This window comes from Mus pahari, chromosome 11 (assembly GCF_900095145.1).
Source record: "Mus pahari chromosome 11, PAHARI_EIJ_v1.1, whole genome shotgun sequence".
Classification (NCBI taxonomy): domain Eukaryota; kingdom Metazoa; phylum Chordata; class Mammalia; order Rodentia; family Muridae; genus Mus; species Mus pahari.
In genome coordinates this window covers 26,947,669-26,962,446 of record NC_034600.1, presented here as the reverse complement: position 1 = coordinate 26,962,446, position 14,778 = coordinate 26,947,669, and the positions used below count along the sequence as shown (strand labels likewise).

Sequence of the window (14,778 nt, the reverse complement as noted above, 5' to 3'; positions counted from 1 at the left end):
TTTCAGCTTCGTAGAACTATCCTACGATAATTTACTGTGTTGTATTATTTTTTTTTTTCTTGTGGTTTTTTTTTTTTTTGTTTTTTTTTTTTTTTTTTTTTAGATAGGGTCTTACCATCATCCCTTTGCTAGTATAAAACTAGCTATGTAGTCCAGGGTGGTCTCAAACTCAGAATCCTCCTCTCTCCACCTCCCCAAAGCTGGTTGTAGCACCATGGCCAGCATATGTTGGCTTCTGAGAGCAGAGGTGCTAGTTAGTGACTTCCTTGGGAACAATTAGCTCATGAGACCGTTGATATTTAACTTATGAAGTCTGTCTTAGTGGTTCTAGCATTGCCTCATTCTTACAGGACATTAAAGTTGAGTCGACCTTTGGGCCTTTATTCGTTATTTATAGAGAGTAGTGTGCATCACCTTAGGACTGGATCTAAGTAATTTGAGACCTTTTACAGTGAACCCCATGAGCACAGGGCTCATACCAAGTGGAAGTGAGCTAAGTTCCTTCCCATCGTTTAGAAACAGTAGCAACAGATTTAAAAATTGCCCTCTACCATTGGAGTCTCAACTTTCACTCCTGGAAACTTAACACTCTCCTCTTCTTCACTGAGATCTGTGAGGATTGTGGGGGATGGGATGTGGAGAGGAGGCAGGGGTCAGATGGAATAGTCCCTGGGCCTTCCTGGCAGCAGGTGGTGATTTGGTTTCTAAAATAGTTCTTGAAAAAAAATTACCATTATGCAAATAAAAATAAATAACACCAAATCTGGGAATCACTGATTTTTGTTCTTCTCCAAAACTGAGCGAAGCCCCAGGATTCCCTTTCTCTAACCCCAGCACGATCTGCACTGGGTATCTAAATTCTGGAGAGGTTAGAGATTCCTGTTTAAGTTTATAGTGGACTGAATGAATTTTTCTTTGGTCTGTGAGAATTAGCAATGAATTTCTGCTCCAGAAAGGTGCCGTTCAGACCTGAGCACTCAAGTGTAATGTTTACAACATGTTTGCATGAGTGGGATCTAAGAACCCTCTCTCCCTCTCTATGTATGTTTCTGTCTCTTTTTTCTGTCCCTTACCCCTTAGAACATTCTCTCTGCCTTTCTGTTTCTGTTTCTCTGTTCTTGTTTCTCTGTTTCTGTTTCTGTTTCTCTGTTCTTGTTTCTCTGTTTCTGTTTTCTGTTTCTCTCTGTCTCTCTGTCTGTCTGCTTCCCCCCCCCCGTGTGTATGTGTGTGTGTGTGTGTGTGTGTGTGTGTGTGTTTTATTTATAGGGTCTTGCTATGTACCCAACCTTGGGTTCATTATATTGCTCATGATCTTCCCACCTCAGCTCCGAGTTACTGGGATTGCAGGCATTTGCTATCATGATGCCCGGCTCCCCTGTAGCTCTTTTACAGTATAAGCTTATTTATAGGAAAGGTTTGATCATTTTCCTAAGGCCGGACCTATTTCCTATTCCATTTTCCTGTTTCGATGTGACATAGATGCTTCTTAATACCTGTCAACCCTGGGGACACTCGAATGAGAAGGGATTGTGACACTTGTTTAAAGCTTTTGTACTGGTAGCTTACCCTCTTTGCCTGGTCTTGCCACATCTCAGAAATTCCCTCAATGCTAAATTTGAAGATTTAGGAGAGTTTTTGTTTTGTTTTATTTTGTTTTGTTTTGTTTTTTTCTATGAACATAAGGGTCTAGAGACTTTTACAGCTTTGCCTAACCCGAATGGCCCTGGGTTATGTGTTGATTTCCAGCTTTGGAAGGATCTTAGAAATGTGTGATGGGGAGAAATTCAAGGAACGGTTCCAAATGAAGTTCCCTTTTCCTCAGAAGATGGCAAAGATGACTGTACTTTGGGTGGCAGACTTGGTAGCGTGAGGATTGGATGGACTTGCGTTATTGCCTTACACTCTAAGAGTGCCTGAGAATTCGTATAGGGTTGTTAACAACAACTTCTAACTTAGGCTTGTTTGCTTTTTTAAAAATGAAATCCAGTTTAGGGATGTTTGATTATGGGGTCCTTTAGAGTTTAAGTAGCCATGGAAGGCTTCAAGCAGCTGGCATGGAACCAGAATCAGGTCTTGTTTCCTTAATATGTTCTTAATGTCAGTGTTCTTCAAACCTTAGTCTGTTCTAAGGTTCTGTTATCCTTTTATTCCATCCTCCTGCCTCTGTCCTGAGTTTCTTCTAGTGTCTTCCTAGGGTACCAGTGCATCCCATGGCCTATGAACAGTCCTTAAGTGCTGAGAGTGGGTCTTATTTATTTAGGTGTTCCCTTTAAGGCAATACAACCATAGAATATGGTTCCACACCCAACTGAATTACATACCTGAGGATATTTAGGATTCTCGGTAGAGAATTTTGAGTCACACAGAATAACAATGTGTACTTAAAATACTAAATGGTGGGTGTATGTCTCCGATTTGATTATTCCTATCAGACTTCTAATCTGATTTTCCTTAAAGGCGCACAACCCAAATAATATCGTCTTATGAAGCCAGCCACGGTTGGGGACACTCTGGCCAACCCTCCCTTGAGTGTGTTTCCCAAACCCAAGCACCTTGTCCTGGTGCCAAATCTCGGTTGTGTAACTGTAATAAAAATTCCAGAAGAGACCTTGTGAGTCATGCATTGTGCCTGAACTGGCTGGCACCAAGCAGCCACTCAAATATTTGTGGATAGATGAATGAATTGACACAGGAGATGGTGGCCGTGGTATCTGTGTGAAGGGAGCAGGTAGTGGGTAGTGGCAGTTAAACAGTGGCGCCGCACCTTACCAAAGGGTAGGTCGTCTTGGGCTAGTTTTACATTGTATTGTGTAGATGCTCTTGGCACTCGACTCGGGTTTCCTTCCCCGTCTTACGCCTCTATTTCCACGCGGCTCTTTTTTTGTTGTTTCTTATGCCTCTGTGCAAGCTCTCCTCACGTGATTGCCATAGAATGTAGTTGCTTCCATCTCTGAGCCTGTATCAGCCCATTTTTCAGCATTTTGTTCTCCTTAACACCACTCTCTAACCAACCAAGCTAGCCAGCCAGTTGGCATTAGTAGTGACTTGCTAAAACTGGAGTAAACTCTCCTCTACAAAGTCATGTTTCTTGGGGTGTTTGGGGCAGTGATTGAAGATGCTCCTTAGAAGAAATCATGGATAATCAAGTTTGTTTGTTTGTTTCAAGAGAAAGGAACCCTAGATCTATTTAAACTACCTGTGCTTTGGGTTCTGTGGTGACATTGTTGTCGTGGTGACTACAGTGGACTCTGGTCCCAAAGGATGTCATTTCAGGCCCTGGCCGTGTCACTGGCCCAGAGAATAGCTGTAGGCAGCCCCACCCCCTCATTGACCTTGACTTCCTAATTTATACGAGATAGGGCCAATCCCTCAGCTGATTATGAGAACCACACAGTAACCTATGGGAAAGTGCTTTGTGTGCAGAAAAGTCGTGTCCACCATGAATTATTAGTTTCATCATGGCTCTTTAAATGGCAGGGCCACTCCTGACGCCAAGATGTCTTATCAGAAGTCTCTACGTGAATGAACAATGAGTAAGGCAAAGGTCTTTGCCTGACCCTCTGGGGTCCAGAAGCACCTGCTTCTGCTGTGAAGGCATTCTCAGTCTCATAACCTTGGCTTGCCCTTGGGTGGTAGGTCATCACAGGCCTCACACACTAAGGGGCAGGTAAGGTCGACGTGTGTGGTGAGAACAGTGGGCCAGGCTAGCCGAAGGTTGGAAGGATGAGACTCTGGTATGGGATGCCCTGAGGGCGAGCACTTCCGTCTGTCTGGTTCTCAACCAGGTGTTTTTACTCAAGCCTACTAATTAAAGCAAGAAGAGCGAAATCCCTTCGATGGTCCCATGTTTGCACCTTAGCTTCCTTTGACTCACTGCAAACAGGCAAAAATAAAATGACTTCATACAGATATTTGGGGTGATTTTATTAGCCTTTCCTGACAAGAGATGACTTACCAAATATTTTCAGAGAGCACACAACCTTATTATGAGAAGTATGCTGGACACCAGGACGTAGAATGTATTTTCTGTGAATTTTTTAATTGAAATATAGGCAGTTTGAGACTTCAGAGAAGTATGCTGGACACCAGGACGTAGAATGTATCTTCTGTGAATTTTTTTTATTGAAATATAGGCAGTTTGAGACTTCAGGGACAGCTCAACAGTTAAGAGCACTGGCCACTCTTCCAGAGGACCCACGTTCAGTTCACAGCACTCATGTGGTGGCTCACAACCATACATAACTAATTCTAGGGGGAGTCAGACACGCTCTGTCCTCAGGTACTGCACAGATATGGTGCAAATACATATGTGCAGACAAACTTCCAATCTAAACTAAAAATAGGAAGTGCTGGGAGAGGGGACAACTTGTGTTAGAACAGTTAGGAAGTGGCCTCGGATTCAGACTTGAAGATGTGATGCCATCAACGGTGGTCAGCATGTTGCAATTTTAATTTAAAACTCTGTGTGTGTGTTTGTGCATGTGCGCGTGTGCGCACGTGCGTGTGTGTGTGTGTGTGTGTGTGTGTGCGCCTGCGCATGCACAAGCATGTGTGTGCATGTACATGTGCACATTCATACACTTAGTAAGTTGGGATTTTTTTGTTTTTGATTTGTTTTTTTTTTTCCTGCACATGGTGACTACAGAGTCTAGGAATTTCTCAATAGCTGTCTGGAAAAGGTGGAATCTCAGGTGGTTATGGAAGCATTTGGGATTAGAACCCAGGGGACAGGATGCTACTGAGAATCACACATCTCCCTCTAGTGTTTGCAGCTGGAAGGTCTCTTGAGGCTTCTGTCTCTTCTCAACGCATGGATGAGGCTTAAATGTGCTTTTGATTGGACCCTGGTGCTCGAGTGCACACACCCTAGAGATTGTTAGCGATGGATGCTCCCTAGGAAGTTTAATTTGTGTTCAGGTTTTAGAGTGTCTGAGGGTACCAAAAATGAAAATTTCCTATCAGACATAGTAAGTATTCTTCTCTTTCAACTGTTATTAAAATGAGAGGTTGGAAGTGATGGTCTGTCCTAGAAACAATGGCATTGGAGGTTAGATGATGGAATGTGGGTATGTCCTATGGTTTGGATCTGAATGTCCCCAAAGCCACAAGTCTTAGAACTTTGGCCACTGTCTTGTATTATCCCGAAGTAGTGAAACCCAGGAGTCGAGGCTTAATGGGAAGAAGGTAGGTCCTCATGCTTGCTCAAAAAGACACTTTAACCCCTGTGCCTGTCACAGATTCATGGGGTAGAAATGAAGCCAAGCATAGATAACACATTCCCCAAGTCCTTGGAGCAAAGTTGGCATTCAGTGAATAAGAATTGAGTACATACTTCTTATGGCACATACTGCTCAATTTTATACAAGGAGGTGAGTTAGTTAATGCCAGTGTGTGTGGGGGGGTCTCTGTAAGGGAGCACTCTCACTCTGCAGTCATTTGGGAGGAGGATGCCAAGACTGAAATTTTCTGTACTCACCATGGATATCTATACTTGACCAGGGGAGGCCTGGCCATTCCCATGGATCTGAGGCATTGGGATCTTTGGCATGGTCGAACTTCGTGTCATACAGGGTTACACCTGCTCTCCATGTGATCCCGTGGATAAAGTGACTCTGTAGTGGCCAGCCTGGAAGCACGACAGCATGGGTCCTTTTTATGAGAAAGCAACATTGCCATACAAATGAACAGTGGAGGTTTTGGTGATGCAACAGCTGGACACAGAAGTATGTACGCTCGGGAAACTGAGGCTGTGTTCCTCACAGAAGTTCTAGGGCAAGGCGTTTGAGTTAATAAACGAAGCCTGAATTAGAGTAAACTATGTAGGTTTGAAAACTTGACTTCCTTCCTGTCTCCTTTAGTTTTGCCTCTTAGATACCTACTAACCAGAAAGGTTGTAAATAGCAAAGGCAGGAGACTTAGAGGCCCTGATCTGTGTACAGTGGGACTCATCGGTGTTTGCCTTTGGATGAGAAGTAGCAATTCCCTTTGGGGATTAAGAAGAAACAAACACTTGTAGGTTTACTGTTCAACCCTAGAATTTCTGGGATGCATCATGATGTCACTGCCTCCAAGCGGAGCCAACTAAGATACCTTTCAGAGTACTGTGACAGGAGTTGTTCCAGCAGGCTGGGTTCTAGTTGATTTGAAGCTATGTGAGTCCCAGTGGTCCCTTACTAAATCCTGATGGCTTGTCTTAGTCTAATCCTGTCAACCCTTAGTGTCAGACCAGCTTTCATTCTTCTGTTTAAAACAATACCATGAGGCTAAAGAGATGCTAAGCAATGAGGAACTGGGACCTGGGACGGATTCCCAGCACTCATGGGGCAGCTCACAAACTCCTGTAATATTAGTGGGGATCTGATGCTTTCTTCTGGCCTCTTTGGGCACCAGCCACTCCTATTGGACACAGACATAGAAGTAAGCAAAACACCCATACATATTAAATCAACCAATCACTCAATCTTTAAAAACCAAACAATAATAACAACAAAAGACAAAACAAAACAAAACAAAACATCCCGAGAGAAGGCTTAAGAACGAGGTGGGTGTATACAGTGTGTACAAAAAGCCATAGAGGAAGCTTAAGAATTGCGATAGCATTCTGCTCTTGCAGAGACCCAAGTTTGGTTCCTAGAACCTATGTCAGGTAGCTCATAACTACCTGTCACTCTAGCATGGGTCTCTGATGCCTCTGTTATCAGCAAGCACCTGCACACACACACATGTGCACATACACAGGCACATATGTGCATGCCTATAGGCATGCGCACAATTAGAAATTATAAAAACAAATCTTTTAAAAAGCAAGTAAAATCATCACTATAAAATGCAAAGACAAAGGGATTCATTGTGAAAATGTATTTATGTGTGGTTGAGTTTGAGTTTATATGTGTGCACCATGTGTGTGAGTGCTCAAGGAGGGCAATGGAGGGTGTTGAATCTCTTAGAAGTGGAATTACAGACATTTGTGAGCCACCTGCAGGGCGGGGAACCAAACCTGAGTCCTCTGTAAGAACAGCAAGTGTGGTTAACTGCAGAGCCATCTCTTCTTCCCCATGGTTAACTGCTGAGCCATCTCTTTTGCCCCTTGGGGATTTTAGTTTTTTTAACTTAATTTAATTTTTTTCCATATGTGTGTGTGTGTGTGTGTGTGTGTGCATGTCTGTGTGTATCTGTGTCTCTGTCTGTGTCTCTATGTGTGTCTGTCTCTGTGTGTATCTCTGTGTGTGCGTGTCTCTGTGTGTATCTGTGTGTTGTGTGTGCGCACCCGCGCAGTGAGAGCAGAAGTGAGAAGGAAGTGGACCAGCTGGAGAAAGGAGGAGGGATGAGGGGCGGTGAGGATGGACATGCGCTACATGTAGTGCCATATGTGTCAGGATGAAACCCGTTTATGCACTCTATAAAACTAAACCTAACACAGCTCTTGGTCAATACAAAACATGACCTAAGCTAGCATCTGTCCCTTGCAAATAAAACAGAGAAATAATTATTGATAAAAATCATGAAGCAGAGGTCTAATTTACTGTGCTATTAACATGAGTAAGGCACTTTTAAGGAACATGTTATTCTCCTGTGTTTCTAGCAATCGTGGATGATGAAAGGCTGTCTGCAGAGGAGATGGATGAGAGGAGGCGACAGAACATCGCCTATGAATACTTGTGTCACCTGGAGGAAGCCAAGAGGTAAGTCCAGGCTCAGTCTTCCTGTGCCCCTGTTCTTGAAGCTAAACCTTGGGGTGAGACTGTGAGCTTTGACGGCAAGAAAGTCCTGAACAGACCAACCATCTCAAAGGATTATCAGGATTATGGATGGCCAGGGAGATACTATTACTGTCACCTGTAATTTAGACTTGAACGCACTCTGTTCATTTATCACTCCTTGATCACAGCTGGCTGGGCACCACACTCACCTGGGCATATGCAGATAATAACTCACTGGTAGGCTGGTTGGTAGTGAGCTGTGAGATACCACTTTTGTCCATGGAGAACTGAGAGAGGCTAATGTTAAGGGGCCAGGGGGGCAAGTCTTCCTTTTCCCTTCCTCAGAGCCTCCCTGGAAACTACAGGACAAGTTAGATTATTTCCGATTCTGCATCTCACTGGCTTTGGAGACTGGGGGCATCAAGTAACTTAAGCCTGACTCCTTCTCCCCAAGAGTGTCCTCAGGTCCTATACTCACCTCCGGCCCATGATGGTAACTAAGGGTAAATGTCCAGTAAAACAATGACCTATGTGACCGAAGTCCATGGCTCACTAAACTACAAAGCAGGTTTATGATTGCAATCTCCGTAACTTGTGGGTGTGTGTGTACTGGGTATGCAGTCTATAAAAGCACATTGACTCTTCTAGACTCCTTGTAAGTAAACGCTGACTAAGTTCTCCTAAGAGAAAGTGAAGATAAGAGTCCAAAGAACAACTGCCTCTCTATCTGAGGGATCTAGAGGACTCTGCCCTTGGCTGAGTCAATGCTTAGCATTTCATATACTGCTTTGTGAGACAGATGGGCTAGGTGTCCTCTTAATCCACATAGCCAATAAACACTGTGAAATGCTCATGTATGTTAATGATGAACTAGCAGGAAGAGGATTTTCCTCGGTATTTTATAAAATACTAGCCTGAGGTCTAATTTGGCATTATCATTGCTTTGCTAGGAGTTCTCAGTATTGTTTCATCTTTTAACCGTGCCCTGCAACTTTATGCCCTAATAATCAACATGATTATTATTTAACATGTCTGCACAGTCTACATTTAGGTCAGAGAACATCAGAGATTTCTTGTTAGCATAAGATTATTGAACACGTGTACTTAGTCAGACTCTTGCTTAAAAGACAAAACAAAGGAAGAGATTCCTAGGCATCCACACATGTTGCACATCCCGTGACAAAATCTGAGAATTAGTGGGAGGACCTTGCTTTTCTTTGTGACATATGTTCTACTCCGTAGGTATGTCCCTTGTTTTTGTTTTTGTTTTTGTTTTTTTTAACGTAAGTGGGAAAGAGCGTCATGAGGCAGAAGAGCTGATCCAGAGTTGGTAGACTTGATTTCTTGGTTCCACCTTGACCCGAGTGACTCTGGGCAGGTTGTCTAACCCTTTGGAGAAGTCTCATTTTGCTCTGTGAATTGCACGGTAAAGACACTGCCACCTGCTCTACCCTCGTTCTGATTTAAAAAAAAAAAAAAAAAATCACTGAAAAGGGGGAAAGTATTCTGTGAATGCTGGTACGGGCCAGACATCTGGTGGTATGCGCGCTTGCATAAGTGCGTCAAAAGTGGCAAAGACGAGCCTTTACAGCATGTTATCCTCCTTAGTATTCCTGGAATTCATTAGTGAATATTTCTTTTTCTCTTTTTTGTGAGTTTGTCATAAAGATAATCCCAGATTCTTTGAAGAAAACGTCTTCAAAAATTAGCATCTTTGAAGTAAGAGACTAGGAATATACAGTTTTCAGAGCTGGGAAGATGGCTCAGCATCTCTTGCCACACATGTATGAGCACTGAACTCAGATCCCAGGACACACATGTGTGAGCACCGAACTCAGATCCCAGGACACACATGTGTGAGCACTGAACTCAGATCCCAGGACACACATGTNGAACTCAGATCCCAGGACACACATGTGTGAGCACTGAACTCAGATCCCAGGACACACATGTATGAGCACTTGAACTCAGATCCCAGGACTCACATGGATGAGCAATGAACTCAGATCCTGGGACACACATGTATGAGCACTGAATTCAGATCCCAACACTCCAAAGCTGGGCATAGTCACCTCTACAGTGAAATGGGAGGCAGAGCCCACAGGCCAACTAAGCCTGGCATGCTCATTGGTAGCCAGCATACAACCCTGTCTCAAAGCCAGTGAGGACCGACACACATGGTTGCCCTCTGACCCTGTACCAGTGCTACAGCATCTGAATACCCACATTCACAGTAAAGCACACATGCATACTTCCATGTGTACACACGCTTTTAAATTACTCTGTAGACTCAATGAATCCCCAGCTAAGTGCCAGTTACTGTTTTGTTGTTTTCAGTCAGGAGGTTCAATAAGGAAAACACAGGGGCTAGAGAACTGCTCTGTGGTTAGGAGCAGTTGCTGCTCTTGCCGAGGGCCCAGGTTCTGTTTGCAGCACCCACATAGTGGGCAAGAGTTGTTTGTAACTCCAGTTCCAAGGGGATCCAATTTCTTCTTCTGGCCTTGCTGGGCACCAGGAATGTACATGGTGCACAGATATACATGTAGCCAAAGCATACATGTAAAATTAAATAGAAAGTACAAAGACTGCATCTGATCAAGGACTTGTAGTGCACAAGGTTAAGAGCTTAATTTTAAAATGGACAAAGGTCAGCTGGGCATGGTAGCACACACTTTTAATCCTTGCTCTTCAGAGGCAGAGGCAAGCTGATCTCTTGTGAGTTCAAGACCACTGAAGCCCCCAAGCCTTACCGAAGCCTCCATCTCTACAGATTTGTCTATACAACTTTGGTGTTCATAAATACTATAACATGAATCTGCGCGTCCTATTTTATATGGAATTTTTTATATTTTATTTTTATGCTTCATTTATTTCATTATGTAGACATACTCTATTTTGTTTATTAATTAATTCACTGTGGATGGATTCAGGTTGATTTTTATTTTTTACTAGTAGAAATAATGCTAATAATGTGTGGATATAGGTTTTCATAGCTCAAGAGTATGCTACATACCTGAGATTGGGATTGTTACATCACATGGCAACATTAAGTATAATAATTTAAAGACTGCTGGATACTTCTAAAATAACACTATTATTTTACAGTCCAACCAACAATACCAAAGGCTCCAAACTCTGCACGGCTTCTGTGACATTTGTTACAACTTGTCACAGTGTCACAGCTAGTAGTAAGAAATGATAGTTCGCTGTTTTGATTTGTAGTTCCCTAGTAACCAGTGTGGAATATCTTGCCATGCTTTTACTGGCCATTTGTTTATCTGTTTTAGAGAACTCTATTCCTAAGCTTTGTCCATTTTAAAATTAGAAGGCTCTGTTTGTTTGTTTTGAGACAGGGTCTTCCTTTGTAGTCATGGCTGGCCTGGAACTTTCTATATAGACCAGAGATTAACTAGTGATGGGTCAGGATTTCTGTTGAGAATGATAAAAACATGTTCTAAAATTGATGGTGGTGATGGGGACACACTTTAAAAAAAAAAACATAGGTTGCTATATGGTGTGTTATTATCTTACTAAGTGCGATTGATGTTCTTTTAGGCAGGCTGGCTTGGAGAGGGGCCTCAGTGATGCTCATAAGCCGAGTCGCTGAGTCTTGGTGGAATCTCGGGATCAGGTGTTTTCTCAGAGCCCGAGTGGACACTTGGGTCCTGGGTTTTCAGGACACTGCAGGCATCTCAAGACTCCCAACGGGGCACATCCACTTCAAGCTTGTTTAGTGCTGTTAGCAGGACTCCGTCCCTCACAGGCTTCTGGGCCAAGGACCTCCATTGCTATCTGCTGGTGGGTAGACTCTATCCTTCTCAGGTGCCAGTCACTGGTGAGCAGCTAGCAAGCATCCTCTACCAGAGAGAGGCAGGACAGTCTATAACCTATGTTATAGAAGTTATGTCTAAGCCGGGCAGTGGTGGCGCACGCCTTTAATCCCAGCACTCAGGAGGCAGAGGCAGGCGGATTTCTGAGTTCGAGGCCAGCCTGGTCTACAAAGTGACTTCCAGGACAGCCAGGGCTATACAGAGAAACCCTGTCTCGAAAAACCAAAAAGAAAAAGAAGAAGAGGAGGAGTCGGAGGAGGAGGAGGAGGAGGAGGAGGAGGAGATGTCTATCCCTTCTGTTATGTCTTGCTGATGAGAACCAAGTTCTAAAGCTAGATGTTCAGAGTGAGGAGATTGCTCAGGGCTGTGAATCTGAAGAGGAGACCTCTGGGGGCCTCCCTAGAAACTACATTCCATACCCTGTGTCCATCTTCTTTGCTACTGACCACAGAACAGATACATTTAGCTGGGGACTGAAGGTGGTGGGTGTATCCATCCATTACTGACAGACATCCAACTAGGAATTGGCTGATGTGGTACTAAGTACTGGGTACCAAGTACTACGGAGACAGAACCCAGGACCCCTTCTATATGACGCATGGGCTTTCCCACTGAGCCACACTCCCAGCCCTGAGCTAGTTCACTCTTCTGTCTTGTAACTTACGGCTAAATGGACTTTGAGGTTTTCCTTACAGATCTCCTGCGAGCTGGCTTTACAGCCGCTTTGTGGCACAGATTTTGCTGACTCAGGACTGGGCAGGCCTGTGCTGCTCCTATGGGCTTTGAAAGATTCTTGCTGGTGCCAGAAACCCCACTGTTTGGAAAAATTACTCCTTTTATTTCAAGAATTAGCACTTCTTACTAATTTATGTGAAATGTATTTTGAGTCACGAAAATGAATACATCTTAAGAAAGTCAGTCCTTTGTTGGGGACAGCTATAAAAAAAACAAAACAAAACAAAAAATCACTTGAGTCTGAGGGTTCATTTTGAGAGAAGTCTAGGTTGAGGGATCAGGAAATCCAACTGGGGCCATTATGAAGGTCAGAGAACTAGAGAAATCTTGGCGAGGAGCGGACAGGGAATTTGGACACTGCAGTTGAGCACATAGTTATGAATGGGGCCTACTATTGTAGCTCCCAAGGAAAGTTCCTGTGGTATCTTATTTCCTTTTTAAGGAAGGGAGAAAATGCACACACAAATTCTGCTGTGCTTACTATTTCTGCCTGAGTTTAAAAATAAGTGTGTGTGTGTGTGTGTGTGTGTGTGTGTGTGTGTGTGTTGGGGGCTGGGGGGAGGCGCTTCTCTTGGTGAAGGCCCTGCCTAGAGATAGTGTCTTGATAGAACTAGCCCATGAGCAAAGCTGGTCTGTTTGCCTAAGCCTGGGATAGGTTTTTGTTTTAAAGGTGTCCTGGAAAGAAAGAAGATAAGCCATGGGTGTGATTGTCTTTGTGTCCTGGTTACAATGCAGACCCCAACAGGACACCTTATTGATTAAATCAAGTCCCAAGCTCTAACCTGATCTAGCGAGTGGGCTGGAGAATTGGGCTTGGAAAAAAAAAAAAAAGACGTACTTCAAATGTGCAAGCAAGTAGAAGCTGCAAGTGTGGTTTCAGTATACAATGAATAATTGTGCTTACTTAACAAAAAAAAGGTCATGCCTGGGAAGTACTTCCCAGAATCTACTGAACCCCCCTTCATGTGCTTGGGCCTCTTTGTCCTTACCCTGAAGGACACTCTATCTGTGGATGTGCTCACCAGCACAGCTAATAAAAAAATTGGAATGTGGGGGTCAATACCTTGGCATGCAGCTTGTTAAGGGACTTGTTGCTCTATACAATATTTTAAGGAATTTCTTAATTGTATTTGCAGCCTGTAAACAGCTTTCTTGTTTCAGGGTTAACTGCAACTTTCCCCCATCTTTGTCTTTCCCTGGCTGTGATCTCAGATGTGCTGAGGGAAAAAGAAAGAACACAGGGTTTCTCCATGTCTGGACTGGTGGGATTGGAAGGAGGGATTTTCCACAGCATGGTCTCTCTCAGATCTGGCTCCCAGGTGAGAGGAGGGCCTGCTGGGAGGACTGACCTGTGTGTGTGTGTGGGGTGCTTTCTAACCAAGATGCTCTGGCAGCCACACATAGCAGGGTTCTACCCTTGTAGGCAGGCCAAGGCTAGGAACATCCTAGCAGGGGGGGAAAGGAATCTTCTAGAAGAACGGACTCAGCTGGGTTAACTTGAAAAAGAATAAGGGATGGTCTTACTGGGGATCTTTGTGAGACAAACGGAGAGGAGATGCCAGCCAGCCCTCCCGGACAGCCTGCAGTACTTAGAGCAGGGGTGGAAAGAGTCACCAGCTGGACCGTAACTAGGAGGAGGTACTCTGTAATTGCAGTTGAAGGAATGGTGATTAAGGTTGTAAAGGAAGAAGCCATGGGATTTGGCAGAGGACCAGGTGTGGGCAGCAGAGGACATTGGGAAATTGCATGCTTGACTGATTAGGGATCCAGCAGAGTTCACTCTGTGGTCTCTATCAGCTAAGCCTGGCCATGAGGCGCCTCTTTGGAAGGGGTTGTTGTTGTTGTTGTTGTTGTTTTAGACCATATATTATGTGTTCTAGCCATGGCTGTATGTTGGATAGGCACCTAACAGATATGTTCATGTAAATAATCTCGGGCCAAGGACAAGTTAAGCAACTGCTATTTGACCCCAATGCTTGTATTGGTTTGTCAGGCTCCTCAGAGTTGGAGGCCTGGGAGGGGCTTGAAACTTTCCATGGTCTCAAATGTACTTTACAAACAAGGATGTCACATGAGCGATTTATTCACCAGGCACCACACTCTGAGCACTCACTGCCGGTCTCCCCGCTCTCCTGGGGAGATGGACCGCCCTTATTTTATAGGTGAAGAAGCCAAGTCCTGGAAAGACTTTAGAATTTGTTGAAAGTCACAGCCAACAAGCAATAAGAAAGAATTATAACCAGATATAATGCTGATGTCAGACTGTATGCATTCAACTATTACCTCACCTTTTCTTTCGTTTCCTTCCTTTCTTCCATTCTTCCTTCCTTCTTCCCTTCCACCCTCCCTCCTTCCCTCCATCTTTCTTTCTTTCTTTCTTTCTTTCTTTTCTTCCTTCCTCCCTCCCCTCTTTCCCTTCCCTTCCCCTCCCCTCCCCTTCCTTCCTCTTCCTTCATCTCCCCATCCCCCTTCCTTCCTTCCTTCCTTCCTTCCTTCCTTCCTTCCTTCCTTCC

General features: G+C 44.0%; 1 protein-coding gene across 1 annotated transcript in view; it reads left to right on the top strand.

The window, feature by feature from the left end:
* Iqgap2 (IQ motif containing GTPase activating protein 2) overlaps positions 1-14,778 on the top strand; it is a 264,615-nt gene that overhangs the window by 44,384 nt on the left and 205,453 nt on the right. Inside the window, exon 2 of the mRNA XM_029544180.1 lies at positions 7,583-7,682. Coding sequence (XP_029400040.1) covers positions 7,583-7,682 — 100 coding nt within the window. The remainder of the gene's footprint in view (positions 1-7,582; positions 7,683-14,778) is intronic.